This window comes from Sitophilus oryzae, unplaced genomic scaffold, assembly GCF_002938485.1.
Source record: "Sitophilus oryzae breed Bouriz unplaced genomic scaffold, Soryzae_2.0 scaffold_1660_pilon_pilon, whole genome shotgun sequence".
In the NCBI taxonomy this organism is placed as follows: domain Eukaryota; kingdom Metazoa; phylum Arthropoda; class Insecta; order Coleoptera; family Curculionidae; genus Sitophilus; species Sitophilus oryzae.
This window is the reverse complement of record NW_022146348.1, coordinates 2,142,280-2,165,896: the sequence shown is the minus strand read 5'-3', so window position 1 is coordinate 2,165,896 and position 23,617 is coordinate 2,142,280. Positions and strand designations below refer to the sequence as shown.

At 31.6% G+C, this 23,617-nt stretch overlaps 1 protein-coding gene across 1 annotated transcript in view; it reads right to left on the bottom strand.

Moving 5' to 3' along the window:
* Nucleotides 1-11,027: 11,027 nt before the first annotated feature.
* The window catches only part of LOC115880928, a 270,255-nt gene continuing 257,665 nt past the window's right edge, over nt 11,028-23,617 (bottom strand). Inside the window, exons 16-19 of the mRNA XM_030898260.1 lie at nt 22,686-22,836; nt 21,014-21,192; nt 16,674-16,920; nt 11,028-11,564 (exon numbers count right to left, since the gene is read on the bottom strand). Coding sequence (XP_030754120.1) covers nt 11,557-11,564; nt 16,674-16,920; nt 21,014-21,192; nt 22,686-22,836 — 585 coding nt within the window. The 3' untranslated portion in view covers nt 11,028-11,556. The remainder of the gene's footprint in view (nt 11,565-16,673; nt 16,921-21,013; nt 21,193-22,685; nt 22,837-23,617) is intronic.

The following is a 23,617-nucleotide window of genomic DNA, read 5'->3' as shown; positions in this document are numbered from 1 at the left end:
AAACCTCTTCGAGATGTAGCTGGCATTATCGTTAGCCTGTCCGATAATTCCGAGATTTAGTTTAGCTCTGCGTCGTTGTGCTCTTATAGTCGTTTACAGCGCAGCAAATAAAGAAAACTGTACCTTAGTTCTGCTTTCAGTCGACAGAGTAAGTTGCCGGAGACAGTGTTGCCAGAAGATGAATTCGTAGATTTACAGATTTTAGGTAGTACGTTAATACAGAGAAAATAAAAATCGATAATTTTCGGACTGTGCCAATTGGTTACTAATCGACCAGATACTTTTTGTCTATTAGATATGCTATAAAAGCTGGTAATTATTCCATTCGACCATTGTAAATACCCGACAAATTCCGCAAGGCCGACGAGGCCGATGCTTTTCACTGATAAGAAAAAAACTTGTTTGTTTAGATATTTTTCCAGATATTTTTTCTTTCTGAATGCACATTTTTAAAGTATTTTATATTCTTTGTCAGCTTGATCTATTATACTGGTCGCAAGTATCGAAGTTCTGTTTCTTTTAGTTTTAAAAAATGTTCTTATTTCTTTGTAGTTGTTGTGGTTGTAGTAATCAGATTAATTTTATTAAGTTTAATTATAATGTTTAGTGTAGAATACCAGAATTAGTTTAGTAGTATTTTCATAGTTTATTATTCTGTAGGATGAATTGAAGGGATAATTTAGTTATTTTTTCTTTTTGTTTGGTTAATTAGTAAGTTTGATCATTTTTTCAGTGTAAAGTACAAGAAGTAGTTGTGTAGTGTTTTTATAAGAGATTATATTCGTTTATTTTGTAGATGAGTGGTGAAGGTATTTGGGTATTTTTTCTTTTTGTTTTTCTTCTAATTGTAGTAATTCTATTAAGTATTGTGATAGATACACTATATCTTCTTTCAACTTCGTTGAAAAGTGCTTATCATATAATTTTGGTTTTCTGGTAGTAGAATATACGAAAAAAAAAAATCTGATCAAGTTTATTTTAAAATAAATTAATCGAGTCTTATTAATCAAATAAATCAAGTCAAATAATAATAATAGTTAGTTTCTAAATACTATACAGGGTGAGTTTCCTACGATGTTCGCTATGGGTATCTCGGAAACTACTGGAGACAGAGAGTCGGTTAAATGGGGAAAGAACTGCAGTTTTGTGGGGTCTTAAATATGCGCCTTTCGGATTTTTCGGTGAAGTTCAAGGCTTACTAGATATTACGAAAAAAAAACAAATTTTGGCTATTTTAAAACTTGTCTCTAATTCCATTATAATCTACAGTATGATCGAATTAAAACGGCGTCAACGATGGCTATGAAATGAAGATCGTTGTCATTTTATATCTAAAATTATATGGAAAATATCATCGATCGTCATTTCATAGCCATCGCTGACGCCGTTTTTATTCGATCATACGGTATTTTAGACAAAAAGTTTTCATATAAAAGTTGTAGATAATCACATACCTAATGAGTTTGTGTTTTCTGTTTTTTTTTCTAAAGCCTGTCATTTTTGACATATGACACAAACATTATGTTTTTTTTAAATGGAAACCCTAGTTGGCCATGACTTCATAAAGAGCCCCATTCTTTAAGCTTTTCAGCGATATAGGTATAATATGTTTTTTATAGCCAATTCTTTTCTTTCTTGGCTAATTCCCATACCAATAATACCATGCCAATTAGTTGTCATCAAAAATGTCGTAAAATTGGTAAAGCACTCAATTTAGAATAAAATAATCTAAGAATGAAATGATTCTGTTATAAACCTGCATTAAACCAAATTAAAATAGGTATATAACTTTTTTTTAAATATTAATTAACAGCAATTAGCATTATCATAAATTATAAATAATGTACCAACATATCGAAATAATAATTTCTTTGTTAATACGGTTTAGAATTCTTAAAATAACAGGCAAAAATAATCCACAATTTACAATAAAATAAAAGTTTCGTTTAAATTTCTTAATCAGCTGATCACTATTAAAGTTCGCAGAAACCCGGGCTATATTATTACATTACTCTGAGGAAAATAACGAAAATAATCGATATTTTTGACTCTGCCCCGAAAGGTTCACGATTTGTCCTCCAGTTGGCAGCACAATTTGTCTAGTCGGTTGAACAACTTTAAGAATATATAAACAAGAGTATTACAGATATTACACATTTAAATACGGCAACACTGTCACTTCCAGTTCCGCACCGTCGATATGCCTTCCCTGGCCGAATTAGAGAAAATAAGTGTTTTATGTGTTGACCGCAGAACGATTGGTGTCTCCACCGTCCAGCTCTTGAGACGTAAGGGCGAATCGAATCAGCCTTGTCACGAATTCGCCCATTAGGTTACTTATCTTCCCAATTCTTTCAATCAACGGAAATATGCCTTATTAAATCATAATAAATAATATTATAAATTTTTACTTCGATTTTGCCCGATTTTTTGCTCTTTATTTTTTCTGTAACATATTAAAATCCCTGTTTAATACTTGAATTGTTATAAAGATATCAACATTGTGTTTATTTTCTTACACAAATTGAGTTTATGTTTCAAGAGTAGCAAAAATTATTTGAATATTTAGTTGACATTTACTTATAAGTAGGTATCTAAATAAAGCGAAAATTCCATCGCTAAATATATTTTTTGCCGAGTTCAAACTGTGTCTGTTACGATTAAAATTTGAAATGTATAAATCAGGATATTCCTGTGGTTTCTGTTTTACTGCAACTACCTATACGTACGATACATATATCCTACACTTACAGCACAATACAAAAAAAATCACATTGAACAGTCATTACTCAATAACATTTTCTTGGGAGAAAAATTGCACAAATCCTTTTGTATATTTCATGTATTTACTAATAATAAATAATAAAATCTGGTTCTGGTTTATAATTATTGAACTTAAAATGTATTTTTTTTAATTAAATAGTGGATTCCTCTTATACAGGGTGAGTTTCCTACGATGTTCTCTATGGGCATCTCGGAAACTACTGGAGATAGAGGGTCGGTTAAATGGGGAAAGAATTGCAGTTTTGTGAGATCATAAATATTCGCCTTTCAAATTTGTGAAAAAGTTCATGGCTTACTAGATATTTCGAAAAAAACAAATTTTGGTTATTTTAAAAATTGTCCATAATTCCATTATAATCTATTTTAGACAAAAAGTGTTCAGATAAAAGTTGTAGATAATCATATTCCTAATGAGATTGTGTTCTCCGATTTTTTCTGAAGCCTGTCATTTTTGACATATGACACAAACATATAAGTTATAAATCATAACAAAATTAGAACACCATTGGAAAACGTTGCCTAAAAAACTTAAGCAACTTTCACTGGTCAAAGTATCTTGTATGGTGAAGAAAAGTTGAACCAATAATCCTACACGTTTTTCTTCATTTAAAAAAAATTATTTACAATTTTTGTTTATTTTAATTTACAAAGATTGGATGTGACAATTTCACATTTCTGAGAGCAACGACGATTGAACTTGTTTCCATGGCTAACTAAGTGAAATTAGTCAAAAAGATAAGAATTGGCTATAACACAGTAATTTTGTGAAAGAAACATATTATAGCTTATATTGCTGAAAAGCTTAAAAAATGGCGCTTTTTATGAAGTCATGGCTAACTATGGTTTCCATTTAAAAAAAAACATATGTTTGTGTCATATGTCAAAAATGACAGGCTTTAGAAAAAATCGGAGAACACAATCTCATTAGGAATATGATTATCTACAATTTTTATCTGAAAACTTTTTGTCTAAAATAGATTATAATGGAATTAGGGACAGTTTCCGAGATACCCATAGAGAACATCCTAGGAAACTCACCCTGTATAAATCATATTAAAATTTTATTTTCATATTTTATTTATATAACAAAAAACATCAATTTACAATAATATAATTTCGATCCTTTTTTGGAACATCAAATCGTAAATAAAGATAATTTGAAAAAAAAACAATCTTTACATAGTGACCTAAAACCAAAAACCATCAAACAAGAAATTATATATTAAAGGTCAAAGAAACTGAAAAAAATCAAATAGGGTTTACTTAGGGTTAAGTAGCCCAATTTAAAATATGTAGCTCAAAAAAACTTCTGACTTAACTAAATTTATTGGAAGTTAGATAATCGCACTGTATTGGCTACTCATAAACGTTTTTTTTTAAATCTTATATTATTGTAAATCAAGGACATTATATAAAAGAGAAATAAGCAGTTAGAACACCATATAATATAATATATATAACTATGGAAATTTTAAGTTCTTGTAATAATAATTTAAGAATTTAAGATAATATGGAAGTTAAATATTTCTTAAAAGCCGGGATCCCATTAGGCCACACGCCACGCCACACCATGCGACCCTACGTCATGACGATCTGTTATGATCTTATGTTTTTCCATTTAATTATATGTGTTGCATACATACTAGGGCTCACGCCATCCCACGCTGTTACACGTGAGATGGGCGATTCGTCTGTTCCACATCTCATGTGTACACTCTTTCCCACGTCGCAACACGTGAGTTCGCGTGGGATAGCATGGTGTGGCGTGGCGTGTGGCCTTATGGGGTCCCGGCTTTATTCTTAGTTACTCCATGCTGTTGACTGGGTCAGAAGTGGCACCGGTAGACGCCTGGCGGAGATAACTGATCAAGTGGTAATTGATCAGTTATCGACCGGGCTTGAAAATTGTTGAATTACTAATATCGCTATTAAAAAATAAGGCTTGATGGTAGTGGGGTGAAAATCCCGGGTTGTATGTATTTTCAAATGCCACATCATAAAAAAATCGAAAAAAAATCTCCAAAATATAAAAAAATTGGGGTGGACCACACTTATCACTTAGGGGTATAAAAATAGATAACCTATTCTCAAACCTACTGAATATACATATAAAATTTCATTTAAATCGGCCAAGTCGTTTCAGAGGAGTTTGGTAACTAAAACTGTGACACGAGAATTTTATACAGGGCGAGTCTTAAGTAAGTGCAAATATTTTCAGGGCTGGTAGATCTCGATAAAAGAAACATATTTTCCAAGATATTTTCTCTTTACCGATTTTCAAATAAATCTAAAATAACCGATATATTTTACTTTAAAAATTTTCCAATCTAACTACTGGAATTTTTCTGGATTTTCTTTCTTTTCAATTTAATCTACTACCTATGTTGCCATATTATCAACAAATTATATTTTTTAACTAAAATCTAAAAAAATTCCACATTTTCAATTTTTTTTACGATCCCTAAAAATATTTGCACTTATTTAAGACTCACTCTGTATATTATACAGGGTGGGCCACTGAAAACTTACAATGGCTATAATTTTTAAACCATAAAAGATATCAAAAAAATTAAAAATACCGTTTCTATAATATCGAGGGGGAATACATATGACGTATTTTTTGAACCACCCCGACCTACCCCTTAGGAGGCACCCCTACTCACTTGAAAATCTTAAATGGCAACACCCCACTTGTGGCGTCTTTTTGGAAAGCTCATGAAAAATGCTAAATGATGATCATAAAGTTTTTAGGGTGAAATTGAAAAACTACCCTTACACCAACAATTAGGTGGACATTAATGAAAAAGGTGATTTTTTCAGCATAAGTTACAAATTGGGACCCAGCTAAATGACGCAATTGAAGTATTTTTCAAACCACCCCAACTCACCCCTAGGTGGCACCCCTTCGCTTCTAATCTCGAGATATCGATACCCCACTTGTGACACTTCTTTGGAAAGCTAATTGAAATTGCTAAACGATGGTCATACAGACTTCAACTTAATTACTGGTTAGCGGCAAGAAATGTAGGTGTGACAATTTGAAAGAAATTTAAAATGATAATTTATTTTAATAATTGCTCAAAATGAGAGCCGTTTTGTTCCATACAAAAATACAAACGATTTTCAAATTCTTCTCTCACTTTTTGGAAAGTCTCTCTCGGAATATTTCGACCATGCTTCAGTTCTCCTCTGCCGCAATTCTTGCAACGAACCTGGTTTTGTCTTGTAGACTATGGATTTAGTGTAACCCCACAAGGAAAAGTCTAAAGGAGTGAGATCAGGTGACCTTGGCGGCCACTCGATTAGACCACTTCTGCCAGTCCATTGCCTTGGATAATATTTATCCAACCACCGCCTTGTGACAATAGAATAATGCGAAGGGGCTCCATCTTGCTGAAAGTGTATGAGGTCTTCATTAAGACTTATAATAAATTTCTTTGTACCAGCTTTTTTTCTCGCAATGGTTCATGGATACAAAAATAATTCATTCTATTGATTTTTAGGCTCTATTTTTTTCGTTGTTTTTTATGACAGTTGCTCAGCATTTTTTATACGCTTTCCAAAGAGGTGTCACAAGTGCAGTATCGCTATCTTGAGGTTAGAAGTGAGGGGGTGGCACCTAGGGGTGGGTCGGGGTAGTTTGAAAAAAGCCTCATTTAGCTGGGTCCCAATTTGTAACTTATGCGGAAAAAATCACTTTTCTCATTAATGTCCACCTAATTTTGCGTGTAAGGGGTGGTTTTTCAATTTCACCCTAAAAACTTTATGATCATCGTTTAGCATTTTTCATGGGCTTTCTAAAAAGGCGCCACAAGTGGGCTGTTGCCATTTAAGATTTTCAAGTGAGTAGTGGTGCCGCCTTAGGGGTAGGTCGGAGTGGTTCAAAAAGTACGTCATATGTATTCCCCCTCGATATTATAGAAACCGTATTTTTTATTTTTTTGATATCTTTTTTGGTTTAGAAATTATAGTCATTGTAAGTTTTCAGTGGCCCAACCTGTATATGATTTTACGATAATATGACAAGAAAATTTAATGATCGCTTTGATTTTGGCAGTTAAAAAGTATCTTATGTAATTTTTTCTCTGTCATTAACAAAGTTTGATCATACCTTTTAATATCATTGAACATAATTCCACAAAAAAAAATTACCATATAGCTGATGCATCAGACGGTATATTGTTTGTTATTCATAGATTTATAACTCAATAAATTGAAATGCTAATTCATTAAAATTATATTTATAATTATATGGTGTTAACTGTTTAGTTTAATATAAAATTTGTGATTCTATTTTTATTATTAATTAAAAAATACATATTTACGATAAATCGGTATAAAATTTTAAATTAATTTTTATACTGTCATTTTAAACCGTAACGATTTTATGTTATATATTACTATATAATAGAATATCACATTTAATATTTTGATATTTGTACCTACAATGTTAACAAATTACTTAGATTTTGTTAATTTCTCGATTTTGAAATAATCTACCCGAATATCAAGATCGTCAATGCACATCTGAAAAAAACTTGGTGAATATTTGACGCATTAAAATAAATAACAGCGTTTAAGAATGACAGTATGGGACAACTTAATGATAACTAAGGTACGTCAGCGAGATATACGTATAACAAAAAAAAATCTGCTCAATACACACAAAGGTACAAAAAAGAACAAAAAAAAAACAAAATAAATATTCAAAATTCGATAAACTACCTTAGATACTAGTTGATTATTCAGAAATTACATACTAGAAATTTACCGACATTCATTGCACTCTTTTTGAATACATAAAAAGTTATATGTATGGAGAGATAAGAGAAACAAGCAACTGGGAAGAAAGGGACCAAAAATAGACTGCGACATTTCCAGCTTTGACTTGTATCACTCCTTTTGATACACGATAATCTGACCAAATTTGAGTTCAATGTACTTATTTTGTGATGTAGTTGGGCTGATTTAGGTATATACAGGGTGGACCATTTTGGTTGTTTCTATATGGTATCTAGGAAACCGTGAGAAATATTCAAATTCTGATACTGCAGTCTCGGGTTCTTTTTTTGAAAAAATTACAATGGCGCAAACGGATCGTGGCTATCTTGATCACATTCTCAAATTTTGTACTTTTTGAAGATGTTCGATAGAGACGATAGATTGTTTATTTCAGCAACCACGGAAAAATGAATTATACATTCTAAAGGCACTTTTCTGTGTAGAATGCAGAGGCGTAGTCAGACTTTTTTCGAAAAATATATTTTTTGAGATATTAACTATACTTATGTTTTTTAAATAGAACCCCCTGTATATTTTAAATTTTCTAATTCAGCTTGGCATGGGCTTCTCGAAAATATATAACACTCTATATTTCTTTTCACTATTAACCTCAACATTTCAGATTTTTCTTAAAATATCTACTTAGTAGATAGTAGGCCGCGCCGAGTAACAAAGTAAACGGTTGTCATGGTGATCGGGACATACCTTTGATGGATGCGTGACATTTCATTTCAACAGATTGAAGTGTGTGTATTTTAAATAATAAAAAATGAGTAAATTTGAAAATTTTAAGAAATATAATATGTTAGAATGTTTTGAGTCGGTGCTTGTCAGATATAACACCCTCCGAATTTGGCATTTATTTATATATCAATCGAAAGCATACACTTAAATAAGAATTTTAAGCAAAAAAAATTGCGGATGAACCACAATTTATTGAAAAATAAATAAATTAAAAGTGCATTTTTAAGTTATGGTGAAGTTGTATAAGCGTGTAATTATTGTAAAATATGACGATTATATGCATTTTTTATTAATATAAAGGTCAGAATTAATCATTGAGAAGCATTAATAAGTCATAAATCAAAAATAGAGTTCGTGATATCTTTTGTAATATTTGCCTGATCAATTTACTCATTCGATTCAAACTTGCCGCCGGAGCCGTCTGTCACCATTTGTTGTTAAGGATGTAAGCTGCCTAAGCATTGTTGCCAAAGTTATTTCTTGTTTGTATGATACATAATACCGTATGATCGAAAAAAAAACGGCGTCCAGTTGGCTTGGAAATGACGATCGATGACATTCCCCATATAATTTTACATATAAAATGACAGCGATGTTCATTTCATAGCCATGGCTGACGCCGTTTTTTTTCGATCATACGGTACGTTACATGATACAAAAAAAGAGTTGAGACCGAAAGAGTTTTGATTGCGTTGGTTTCAACCTTTCCGTGAGGGTGTTAATCTTTTGTTTTGTTTTTTATTTTAATACGAATCTGATTGCTTTCACTTGATTTTACGTGCCGGTCGCCGGACGAACAAATCCTTATACAGTAGCGCTGTCACGATAAGAACAGATTATAAGTTATTTTAAAATCAAGATATTGAAAGCACTCAGATTCGTATTAAAATATAAAAAAACAACAGATTAACCCCCAAACAAGTTGAAACCAACGCAATCAAAACTCTTTCGTGCAACTTTGTAGTTATAAATAGTCAGATCTCGTAGGCAAAATATCAGCTATGGGTAGGAGCAGTTCCTCAGACGATCGCCTTTTCTTGATTTTAAAATAATCTGTTGTCATAGTCTGTTGTTAACGTGAGTTTTCTTCCGACCAGCACGTGTTTTTTTTAATGAACCTTTCAAGAAGAAATGAATGAATCTGGCAACGCCGACAAAATTTGGAGGAGTTTTCGCATAGAAAGTAGCCTGTTGTAGCAATAATTAGATGTTTATTTTTCATTAAATTATGGATCATCCACACTTTTTTTTGGCTTGAAATACTTATTTCGATGTATGCTTTCGAGTGATATAAAAAAAAGTACAAAATTCGGAGGGTGTTATATCTGACAAGCACCTATTGAGTCTAACAAACATAAGCAAATGGCAGCTGATTTATATTTTGAGCGGTATCCAGAGCGCGAGCAACCAAACCCAGCCATGTTTAAAAGGTTAGAAGATAGTTTAATCAATTTTGGATCTTTTCAAAAACCCCGCCTGAAAAATTATCAGAAAGAAGATGAATAAAATCAATATATTAATGTCCTCGGAGCCGTAACACGGCTCCAACAACATCAAGTAGAGCTATTGAAATGCTGTTAGCGGTGGCGTGCGGAGACGATACCAACTCTGTCTAGATAATAATGGGCAGCAGTCTGAACATTTAATGTAGTCTTTGAGAGACATTTGAGAAGCCCGGTTGAAGTAACCTCTTGAGTTTATATTAAAATATGTTCTTTTGTTTCTGTCACACTTATTTTTTATTTCCTTCGTACTGTTCAATTTTATTTAATTGCTAATTCATGTATTCGGGTCCGAGGACATTAATATATTGATTTTCTTCATCTTCTCTCTGATAATTTTTCGGACGCGGTTTTTGAAAAGATTCAAAATTGATTAAATTATCTTCTAACCTTTTAAAAATGGCTGGGTTTTGTTGCTCGCGCTCTGTATACCGCTCAAAATATAAATCAGCTGTGTCAATGCTTGTTAGACTCAATATAACATTCTAACATATTATATTTCTCAAAATTTTCAAATTTACTCATTTTTTTATTATTTAAAATACACACACTTCAATCTGTTGAAATGAAATGTCACGCATCCGTCAAAGGTATGTCCCGATCACCATGACAACCGGTTACTTTGTTACTCGGCGCGGCCTACTATCTACTAAGTGGATATTTGAAGAAAAATCTGTAAATAACATAAAATAAGCTCCATAAAGACTGACAAATCCACAAAATTTCAAATCAAATTCAAATGTGTCAAATGAATCGTCAAACAGAACTGTCAAGAATCCCCACCCTAGAGAGCTTTTATGGTGCCTTTTCCGCCCACCATGCATGAATACATGGATAGCATTATGCTCCTTCCTTAGTCTTCTTATTCAAAGCTTTAGAATGTATAATTCATTTTTCCGTGGTTGCTGAAATAAACAATCTATCGACTATTATTATAAACATATTTTTTTTCGCGAAAAAAAATTTTGAAAATTTTTTGGAATTTTTTTGTTTTTATTTAAAGAACATAATTTCTTGATAATATGGCAACAGAGGTAGTAGATTAAATTTACAAGTAAGAAAATCCAGAAAAGATCCAGTGGTTCTCAAAATTTTAGCAAAAAAACATTTTTTTGCAAATAAAAAAATAAATTTTTGAAAATTAAAAAACGATAAAGAGAAAATATGTTTCTTTTATCGAGATCTACTATCCCTTAAAATACTTGCACGTATTTCTGGGACACCCTGTATAAGTTTCCCTAATACAATTCGGACCACCCTGTATAATGTAAAATATTATCTCTTTACAATAATGAATGCAACATTATCGAAATAGTGTTTTATATTATTTTTAAGCTATTTTTACTAAATATAGAAAATAATATGCTTAAAACATCGCAGAATATTTTGCCCCATTGGAGACCAACTACAAAATAAATTTTGATTATTTAATACTTTGTTTTCATTTAACCGTTTTCCTTAAATCTTAAAGAAAGGATGTTACAGAACTTTATTGTAATATAATTTGTATTAATTTTCTCTTAGCTCTTCTAAAACGACACAACTTAGTACACATTTATTAATGAATATTTGGCTTGTTCATTACTTATTAATAAATTACGGATACGATTAATGAACCTTACGATTAGTGAGCTAAACTGGTGAAAAACGTTATTTTTTCTTTTGATGTCAGTCGTCAGGTTTGTTTTTCTAAAGGTTGGTCCTTATTGCGTATTGGACGGCCCTAGTGGCGTAATGGTAACCGTCAAAACACTGAAACAGGAAGCAAAAATAGTTTGCATAAATGTAACGAAATTATTAATCGTTTATTAAAGAAACAAGGATTATTAAGGTGTAAATAAATATTAGGCGTGACATTAACATACTATATACAGGGTGAGTTTCCTGCGATGTTCTCTATGGGTATCTTGGAAACTACTGGAGATAGAGAGTCGGTTAAATGGGGAAAGAATTGCAGTGTGGGGTCATAAATATGCGCCTTTCAGATTTATGAAAAAGTTCATGGCTTACTAGATATTTTGAAAAAAACAAATTTCGGCTATTTTAAAAATTGTCCCCAATTCCATTATAAGCTATTTTAGACAAAAAGTTTTCAGATAAAAGTTGTAGATAATCACATCCTTAATGAGATCGTGTCCTCTGTTTTTTTCTAAAGCCTGTCATTTTTGACATATCACACAAACATATGTTTTTTAAATGGAAACCATAGTTGGCCATGACTTCATAAAAAGCGGCATTTTTAAGCTTTTTAGCGATATAAGCTATAATATGTTTTCTTCGAAAAATTACTGAGTTATAGCCAATTCTTATCATTTTTAAAGAATTTCACTTAGTTAGCCATGGAAACAAGTTCAATCGCCGTTACTCTCATAAATGTGAAGCTGTCACATTCAAACTTAAAATAAACAAAAATTGTAAATATGAATTTCTCAAATGAAGACAAGCGTGTAGATACTCGCGCATCAATAGAGTGTTTCCAAAATGACTTTCATTATGCCCCCCCGCATAATGAAAGAAATGTTAAACATTATTGATATCATAATAATACAAACTCAGGGATAGGAAGAGGTGGACTAATTGCATGGGCCTCCTCGATCACCTGACCTATCCATTTTATATTTTTTTATGCGGTATGGTTAAAAATAAGTTTTACAAAAGAACTTATGAATTAAGAGAGGCACTCGAAGTGGCGGTACGAGAGAAGTTTAATTAAGTCAACCGGTCCTTTTGTGAGAATAGGTAATAATTCAGTTTTAAAAAGGTGTAACTCAAAACAATGGCGGATTTTTTGAACATTTTCTAAAATAACTTAAAGTGTATGCAGTGACTGCAGCAATATTAAGTTTTAGTTTGTGTAATGTAAATTCTAAAGAACCGTTTAGTAATATATTCTGACTTTTTATAAGTTATAAATCACAAAAGAATAAGAATGCCATGCAATCTAAGTGAAATTAGTCAAGAAAGATAAGAATTGGCTATAACTAAATTTAACTTTTCTAACAAGTCTTGAAAATCGTTCTCTAAAAAACGTAAATAACGTTCACCGGTCAACGTATCCTGGAAAATGTATGGCCAAGAAAAGTTGAACCAATAATCTTACACGCTTTTCTTCATTTGAAAAATTCATATTTACAATTTTTGTTTATTTTAATTTACAAAGTTTGGATGTGGCAGCTTCGCATTTATAAGAGCAAAGACGTTTGTTTCCATGGCTAACTAAGTGAAATTATTTAAAAATGATAAGAATTGGCTATAACTCGATAATTTTTCGAAGAAAACATATTATAGCTTATATCGCTGAAAAGCTTAAAAAATGGCACTTTTTATAAAGTCATGGCCAACTATGGTTTCCATTTAAAAAAACATATGTTTGTGTCAAATGTCAAAAATCACAGGCTTTAGAAAAAAACGGAGGACACAATCTCATTAAGGATGTGATTATCTACAACTTTTATCTGAAAACTTTTTGTCTAAAATAGCTTATAATGGAATTAGGGGCAATTTTTAAAATAGCCGAAATTTGTTTTTTTCCGAAATATATAGTAAGCCATGAACTTTTTCAAAAATCTAAAAGGCGCATATTTATGACCCCACAAAACTGCAATTCTTTCCCCATTTAACCGACTCTCTATCTCTAGTGGTTTCCGAGATACCCATAGAGAACATCGTAGGAAACTCACCCTGTATAATGAAAAAATTACTTAGTTGGATTTGAAATGACAATCTATGATATTCACTTTGTAATTTTATAATAAAATGACCCATTTCGTAATTTCTAGACCATTTCTAAGTTCACTTTTTTTTCGATAGTACCTAGAGTAAAATACAATACAATCACTGTCAGGACTGTCATTTAAGTACTGCTAACTGAGATTATATAAAAATATAACTAACGTACACACAAAAACATATATAACCAGAGTATTAAAAATATGATTTAAAGGTAACATTTACTATTATTTGTACGATTGATAAAACAACAATATGCTCTGTTTTACAACTCAGAGAAGATTTCCACAGACAATGACCAAAAAAAGGGAGATGACATCCATACCAACCTAATTACTTCACGAAAAAAAGTTTCAAATATATTAGTTAACTATGGATGGATTTATACAGCTTTGGTCACCGAAAGTGGTCTGGATTTTAACGTGTACGACAGATTAATGAAAAATCAGATGTATTAAAAAGAGAAAAATGTTTGCTTGATACATTTCTTCTATGCAGTATTGCTGGAATTTGTATCAAAGTTTCAAACCGCCCAAAAAAGCTTTTACGAAAAATGTTGCATCTAAGGTGGGATCTACAATTTTTACAAATAGTTTTACAATTAGTTACTACAAGTTTAATAGAATCTTAGAAGTCTCGGTCTCAGAATTACGTTGTATTGCTGGCACAACTATAAAATAGGACCGAGAAAATTTGTACTAAATTCAAACAGGGCTCAATTTTGACTTTAGTTACCAAACAACCGTAGTGGTTAGTTGTCAAAATTGAGCACTGTTTCAATTTAGTGCAAATCTTATTGGTTCTATGGCGTGTAGCCCGTGATTCTGGGTAGTTTTAGAACGAAGCATTACACCTATAAATACGATTACTATAGCCCTATTTTGAAACTAATCTCAACAAATCAATGAAGAGATGAACCGCCTGTTTAAATTTTTTTTCATATTTCTTTAAATTCAAAACATTCAATTTTAGGACACTCTGTATACATAAATAAAATTATTGATTTTTAAAATAGTATTCACAAACTAGGAAGAGGAAAATCAGGCGACGAACGGAGGTGATAGTTGTTAGATAATAGCTTCGAGACTACCATTCGAGACGCATTGATATTATTTTAGTTTTTGAGTTTTGTGACAACGAATATTATTAAAGGTAAAGTAAAAGTTTTCTCATTATTTAACTAATGTTAACTAAATCATATTATTTTGATTTCTTGTTGTAATTCTGTTCTAAAGCTTTTCCTTATTCATTTGATCTGACAAAGACAATATATAACATGTGTATGCATTTAATGGAATCTATTTATGCTGTAAATAATTTCAGTTTAAAAGTAATCTAAATAAAATCGTTTACTGTTCCTTCGTGCCGATGTTTGTGGTTTGTAAGAATAAGGGCCTTGTTGAGTGTACTATGGGCGAATATCTTAGCTCGCAAAAGGGCAAACAAAAACAATAAATAGAATAACTCATAGAATAACTTACAATTTATTAAATTATAAGATATTGGCACCAAAACAACAAGGGACTTCGTACCTACGGGTGGGGACCCGTTAAACTAAAAAAAAACTCTTCAGTTTTGAACGATATAAATGTGGCATGTTTTGAGTGTATTAAACTATAAACCTAGGTATGGGGACAGTTTCTATATTATTATTTCTCTTTTATTAAAGTTCAGGACAGCATAGTTAGATTCTCTGGAATAGTGATCATGGTTTTCTCTGCCGTGCTCTTTTACATGTGAATTCCAGGCAGAGTACGGCACTCTTTTCATTTCATTTAATAAAATAGGTAGGGCTATTTACAAATTTAGCGTTTTTTTTACATAACCTATTCTCCTCAAATTTCCCAAAATATTGCTTCTGTCGAGGCGCATCCGAGATAATCACAATAAAAAAATATTTAAAAAAAATATTATTTGGTCAAAATATTACCTCTTCAACTTTGTTGACGAATTTGGGTTGTTACACTACAAACTTAAATTATTTTTTTAGTTTATTATGTTATTTCACGTACGAACCGGCAACATTGTATGCCGCTTTTTATTTTATCTCTCTGTCTGTCAACTGGTCATGTATATCTATCTCTAATCGTATGCATTAAAATACAGACCACGGAAAAAAAGTGACCAGTACCGTATCCACAAACATGCGTCATCCGTTGTCTCTTGTTGATTTTAATCAGTCTTGTATTGGTTTATTTCAAAAATTACAAATCATATTTCAATATGATTTTCCATTTTATTTTTTTTTAGTAAAATAAAATAATCTACTTTGGAATTAAAATGACGGACATAAAGGAAATACATGTATATATTCTTGGCAGTCGTTGGCATCAATCTTACGACAGTCGACTATAATTGTATGGCAGACTGGGCAGTCTTCCTGGCAGTCATTGGCAGTCGCTTGACAGTGAAAGTATATTTTGGCAGTACATGTACATTTTTTTTGCCAAAGTTAGACATCTATCACTGTCAAGGATTTTGTCGTTAGACAGACTATACCTCAAACGGTGTTAAATTTATCTTTCTTTTTAAAGAAGATATTAAAAATGATTGGTCCATACTTTGTTCATAATCGTTAGGCCTAAGAACTTGGCCTTACTAATTTAAGGAGATGCCGTTCAGAGTCTTCTAACCGTCTTAAGAATATACATGCGCTTGTGATCAGAATCATGTGTTCCAATCAGAGCACCGTCTTTAAATTCTACCAATAAAATTAATATCGTATCAACGTATCGTCAGACAACGGATGCATGAAAATCAAGCTTTACCCCTACCACAGGGTTATGATCTGATCCTATATCAGCACCTGGTTATATTTTCACTGATTTTATCCAGTTTCTGAAGCGTGATTTTATCAGTATAAAGTCGATCTGGTTTCTGACAATTCTGTCTCGGGTTTCGGCGTTTGACTTCCAGGTATACAACCTTGTAGGAGGCTAATTTGAAGAAAGTGTTAGTTATAATGTAATCTTCTTGGCAGAATTGAATGAGCCTATCTCCTCTGTCGTTTTTCTCCCCAAGAGCATGCTCACCCACAATGTCTTCACATCGTCCTTTTCCAATTATGGAGTTTAAGTCACCCATAATTATTGTATTCTAGAAAGCATATACTAATCATAAATTATAGCATACCTGAGTGGCCAACAGTAAGGACCTCGATGGGCAAAGAGCCACGGCGCCGAGCCAGCAGCGCGTCGGGACTCTCTGCGGTGGAGCGTCGGTGCAGTTGGGCGCAGAAACGAGCCAGGGCATCGGAACCGCCACCGCCGCCGCCGCCTCCGCCTCCGCCGCCCCCACCGATCTCGGACACGGCGCTCCCCGGTTCCGTGCCACCGCTACTGCGCCTGCGCAGGGGTTTTTTGCTACGGCCACGGCACGCCTGGAAACAACAATAAAAGGTTAAAGTTAAAATAAATTTCTGGTTTTTACGAAATATAAGATTTTGTAGAGAAATTAACTATACAGGGTATACACTGGGTCAAAGAACATGTGCCATCTCTCGTGGGAGATTCCTCAGGTAAAAATAAGATTTATTTTTTATACCAACATAGGTCAGATTCTGCTTTGTTTCGTAGCTACAGGGGGTTAAAATCTTATTTTTTTTTGGATTTACTATAATTTTCTTCTAGGTTCTTTTAGCAGTTCGAATGAAATTTTGAAGGAAAAAGTTACTATAAGTGATACATATTTTAATGCTAATAAAGTGTTGACAGATTCAACAGGGACGCGAATATGGGATATCAGGCATGGGAACATGCCCAAAAGCAGCAAAGGAGGTAATTATAGACCTAACATCATTGCACATTGTTATCGGTAGACAGGGGTGGATGGGCCATATGGGAAAACGGGAAAATTCCCGGTGGGCCGGTGGAAATATGGGCCGGTGGGCCGGTTCCGATCAGAGCTCAAAAAAAGATTGGATTAGCAAAAATTAAACGGTTAATTCTTCTTCAAACCAAACTAAAGTGACGTAAGATCCTTAGTGAATCCATAACTAACTAATCATTTTTCATCAGTATAATCGTCGTTACTTTTAAACATAAACACCAATTTGTAAAATAACTATTGTAAAATATCTTTCTCTGGGACACTTATAATTTTAATAATCATCTGTTGTTTGTTCGGTTTGAAAATTTTTATTATACAAGGTGAGTATATAAGTGCAAATATTTTCAGGACTGGTAGATCTCAATAAAATAAACATAATATATTTTCTTTATCGAGTTTCAAATAAGTGCCCAATCGAGTTATTAATGATTGGAAATTTAAAAAAAATAGATTTTTTTTAAATTTGAGCCACCTCAATTTTTCGGTATTTGCATCTCTTGTAGTGCCGTAATATGAGAGATTAAGAAATTATACCTTGGGAAAATTTGCGGTGAACAGGAAGTTCTAAAAAGTTTTCTAAAATATACAGGAAAATTTAAAAGAAAATACTCGATTTTTAACATCTTTTTTTTTTCAAAAAAAAACTCATAGAGGTGTTCATGGGGTCGAAATATACCACCACTGAAAATATTTGTACTTACTTAACACTCACCCTGTATAGTTTTACTCAATATTCTTTTATTAATAACTAATATATATGACTGGCAGCAAAAAAAAAAAAGAATGAATAGCATTAGGTAAATTTAAATAGTCTTGATCTAAATGTATACTAAGAATATGGTAATGTAGATTGACAAGGGGGCCTCGGTGCAATACTTTTCGAGCTCCCCTTTGTAAGAAGGTAGACGAATTTGACGCGAACTCTGCGGTTGACGGAGAAAACATATCTATGCTTGGCTTGAATTGGAGACGGACTAAAAGCCAAGTCTGAGAACTAAAAGCCAAATCTAAATTATTGTTTAAAATGTTGCTAAAATGAATTTGCTAAAAATTACTGAGACGGTAGAGAAGAGTTAAATAAGGTTTAAACTATATTAGATAATAAAATATTAATATGTCTCGAAAATCCAAATATTCTTTATTATGGACTGTAACATAACATTACATCAGAACAAATTTATATCCACTGCCTAGGTATTGCCTAGGTTTTTTTCGTTTGAGTAATGGCATTATGTACAAATGCCAAATTTGCCAAATGTACAAAAGTATAGAGGAAAAGTTTCGTGATAAGAACTATACAGGGTTGTTCACCACATACGACACGGAGTATTGTAGCTAAACGATTAGATTTTTACAAATTGTAAGTTTTGGGTTGGTTGAAGGTCTATTAAAGCTACAATTTAAAAATATTTTTACAAGATACAGAGTTTCCCAAATAAGTAAAAAATATTATAGTCGTATTTTTTTAAATGGAACACCCTGCATATTATTCTATTTTTGGATTCTACGATTGAAATAAAGGTAAATTTGATTAAGGTTTATCACACTTAAACCTTACCGTTTTTGAAATATTTTCAATTTTATGAAATTGCATTAAAAATTTTAAGGCTTTATTTCTCCCAGGGTATCAAAGTTTTTAATACTAAATATTTACTGAAGATTATTTATTGATCAGATATTGTGTTGCAATAATAAAAATTTTATTACCTTATACAGAGTGTCCAAAATTTATATTAAATAATTACTAGCTTTAAACGGCAATAACTTGTTTAATTTAAATGGAACACCCTATATATTTTACGTGAATCAGATGCACAATGTAATTGTCTATCAAATTGTATTATACCATTTTTACCCATCTCTTCAAGTTATAAATATACCCATGGAATATTGACATTTTAGATTGTTTTAAAGCAACAAATGTAAAAATGTACAGGTGCTAAAAACGATAATATTACTAACCCATTTGTATACAAAAAGAAAAACTATTTAAATCTTTGTAAAAGAGTATACCATTAATTAAATATACCACCATTATTTCCGCCCAAATATTAATTAATTACATACTTAATTGTGTTAGTTAATAAATCATTCTAAATAAATGTCGATTTGAATCAGAAATTAATATAATAATAAAAAATAAGCATTTGTCAAAAAATGAAATCAAATTTTTAAGGTGTTACTTTTTACTACAGTCTAATACATACAAAATTCAGTTTTTTAGTATTTGGAGCAATTATTATCTTATTAATCAACACAAATAGTCAGTTAATGTAGTTTGAATACTGGAATCATATTAAAAAAGGACCAATCTTTTAACAAATATTTAAACAGTTTTTTTTATTTTTAAAGAAATAAACGAACTATATCGACAATATTAGTATCTGTATCTTTAAAAATTTGTTACATCTTTAAAAGTAATCTAAAATGTCAATATTCCATGGGTATATTGATAAATGAGGTCTTAATTATAAAAAAATGCACTTTCTACGAAAACTTGAAGAGATAGGTAAAAAATGGTTTAATACAATTTGATAGACAATTAAATTGTGCATTTGATTCTTATAAAATATACAGGGTATTCCATTTAAATTAAACAAGTTATTGCCGTTTAAAGCTAGTAATTATTTAAAATAAATTTTTAGACACTCTGTATAAGGTAATATAATTTTCATTATTGCACCACAAAATTTAGTAAATAGAAATACTTCAGTACAATATTTGGTTTTAAAAACTTAAATACGCCTAGAGAAATGAAGCATTAAAATTATTACTGTATTTTGACAAAAACCTAAATATTTCAAAAACGGTAAGATTAAAATGCGGTAAACCTTAATCAAATTTACCTTTATTTTACTAGTAGAAACTAAAAATGTAATAATATACGGGGTGTTTCATTTAAAAAAAATACAACTTTGATATTTTTAGTTTATTTGGGACACTGTATTTTGTAAAAATATTTTTAAATCGTAGCTCTAATAGTCCTTCAATAAACCCAAAACTTACAATTTGCAAAAATCGAATCGTTTAGCTACAATACTCCGTGTCGTATGTGGTGAACAACCCTGTATAGTTTAATGTCGATTAAAAGTTGCCTCTTGATACTTTTTCGGTTTTGATCTCATTGCATTGATGAGATAAAGGCAATTTTGTTAATTTGCCTTTATCGAAGTCTTAATAGCAACCTTTGAACATTTTTAATGCCATTAACTGGCCAAAGTTTCAAATAAGTACTCATGGTTTCTCATCAAAAAATATGAAAAAAAAACCTATACCTGAATAAGAGTGCGAAAATGTATAGTTTTAAAGAAGTAGGTTGTTAAAAACCTTTTTAAAAATAGGTCTTTTGTAATTATCTCAAATGCCATTATTTATTTTTGAATTTGCTGAAGGTAGAACTGAACATCAGTATTATAAATTTTAATAAACTTTAATGAATAAATTAGATCAAAATAATTTATTAATTTTCGATCTCCTTGATGAGACAAAAATCTCCATTCATATAAAAATCTCATTCATTTCCAGGAGATCGAAATCAACATAATATCAAGATACAATTTTTAATCGGGATTAAACGGCCTACACAATTTTGCTAAAATTTAAATCATATTAAATCCAAAAGAGTATTAGAAACCATAATTTACCTTGCCATTAAGACTAGTATGACGAGTAAATTCATATCGACTAGTAACGCCACTAGGGGGCAGGTCCACTGGAGCGGAACCTCGCCTTGGGTACTGTCCAAAGGTACGATTAGTTTCAACTGGAGTTATATTTATTATATGTCCAGAGGGTTCATTACCATTATCCTCCTCAAAGCTTCCTACAGAAAAAAAAATAAAAACGTAAAAAAATATTTAATAATAAAATATCTTATTTTATGTTTTTGATCCATTATTTCGTGATAAAATATAACATATTATTCTAACACTGATTTATTAGATCTTGTGTTAGAACGCAGTAAAATTCCAAAGAAAAAAAATTTCCCGTACTATTTAAATGGGAATTAATAATTAATATTAATATTAAAAGCTCAAACTTTGCCAGAATTTTTTTTTCATCATCCTGAACGATATTTTCACGGTAACGGAAAAGAAAAAAATATTTTTTTAGTGCATCCTAATAAATCTATAAATAAAAAGTGAAAGGTTCTTACAGTATCAATATGTAATATTTAAAATAAAAATACTTCTTGCCATACCTTGCTGGCAACTGTTACTTTTGGGTCGGTATTTACATGTGTGGAAGTAAATCGCATAAGGATCTTATTAAGTCGAAGTGAGAGAAATGCGACGGTGTGCTGTTGCGGCGTTGCCGGTACGCCTGCCCCTAGCAAGTAAAGTAAAATTACGATCGCAAACCGCTTATTTCTAAAAGACTTTTTTTCGAAAAGATAACTAGATAAAATCATTAGACATGTTTCTGAGCATATGAAATGGAATTATAAGGATATCGTTAGGGTGTCATTTTTTTTATAACGAGAAAACGTCAGTAATCGCGATAATTTAAAAACTAACCTTTTTAACAAATAACACACCATAACCCAAGAACCACTTTAGATATTGAAACTTTTTTTATTTTGAAGATCGGATCTTTTACAATATGTTTACATAAGAAAAATTCGATAAGGTTGTTTTTCAATTCAAAAATTGTAAACAACCCATCCACTTACTTTTAGAGCATAGCAATTTTCAGCAATCGTGTAATTATTTTTTTATTGATAAAGATTTTCACATACTGTCTACGAAGAAAATACAGCAGAAATATTAAAAAAGTTTTTGAAAAAGTACAATCAATTATCTCTAATAGATTTCGAGATATCGATTTTTGAATTCAGAGTTCTAATAGCGCGACCACTGTCGAACACCAACTCAATTACACTTATTTTTACCAAAAATGCCAGTGTTTCTAGCTTGCACTTAAAAATGTTCAAGCTATAGAGAAAATTACAACGAGTCGTTAATAAATAGACAAAAGTATCACGAGACGTAATTAAATCGTGAAGCTGAACGCATGATGCACACCTTTCCCTAGACCTTTCAGTACTGACAGAGGTACTGATTGGGTCGACTGGTCAACTGCGACAAATCTGCTATATCCCCTTCCACGTCTCTTAGCAATGTGCACAGTTTCTAGGTTTATCTCATACGTTTGGCAACGTGTTTACTATTCTCTCTTTGTTCAGTACCTTATAAAAGCATTGTACTCTTCTTACATACGGAAATCTCGACCCAAGAAATTATATTTACCAATATACAGACCCAAATATTTCTATAGAATGGTTTTTTGGGGTAAAAAAACGTAAATATTACGTACTAAAGTGAGCCACTATTTCCACAGGTACAGAGCCTCTACGTAGCGCTTGGAGGTCAGATGTGGTTAACCCACCGCCAGCAGTGGGTACGTTCTCATCTGGCTTTGATAATGGTAAAGACACGGGTGCAGACCCTCTCCGTCTTGACAGACTCTGAAAATTAAATTTATGTAATATACACTGCTACTAGTACAAAAATATACGAAATTATTGCGTTGAATTTTGATAGGCACGTCTATCCGTTCTGTAGCTACGGAGCATCTGTAAGGGGGGAATAAAAATATGGGCGTGCTATAAATACCTTTGAATTAGAAGACTAAGGAAGGAGCATATCAAAAATCTTAGATCCATCGCGATGGGCCTCAAATATGGCCGACTTAAATTCCGGTTTATCAGTGCCGTTCTAATTTTATTTAAAAAATGTAAAACTATGATGTAGGGTAGACGTGGGGTAGACTCAATAATATGTTGTTTTATTTGAAGTTGTGAATAAATGTTGGTAGTTTAGAATTATTAATTTGGTTTAAAATTGTTACAAAAATATATAATTCTAATAAAAATAGATAAGTTATAATAATTATTTATTAACACAAACATCCGATACGCTACTGAAGCAGGTAAATCTGGTAAATAAAATTGACGTATCTAAATTCTTTGACATCTAATCTTTGACAAGTAGTAAATAAAAGCAAAAATGCAAGAAAAAATATATAATTTGTTAATTTAAGTGAATTTCATAAATGATCGGTTTACTACACGTATGTATAATATATAGTCACTTACTAGCGAAAAGTTGTTCCATTATTTCACTCGATTTTTGCCGAGATCTACCGCACGCTACACAACCAACTATTTTAGAGTCTTTTCGATAAATCGCGATAGTATCACTGTTAATTTAAGTTCTGCCACAATTTCCATCTAGATTTACTACCTT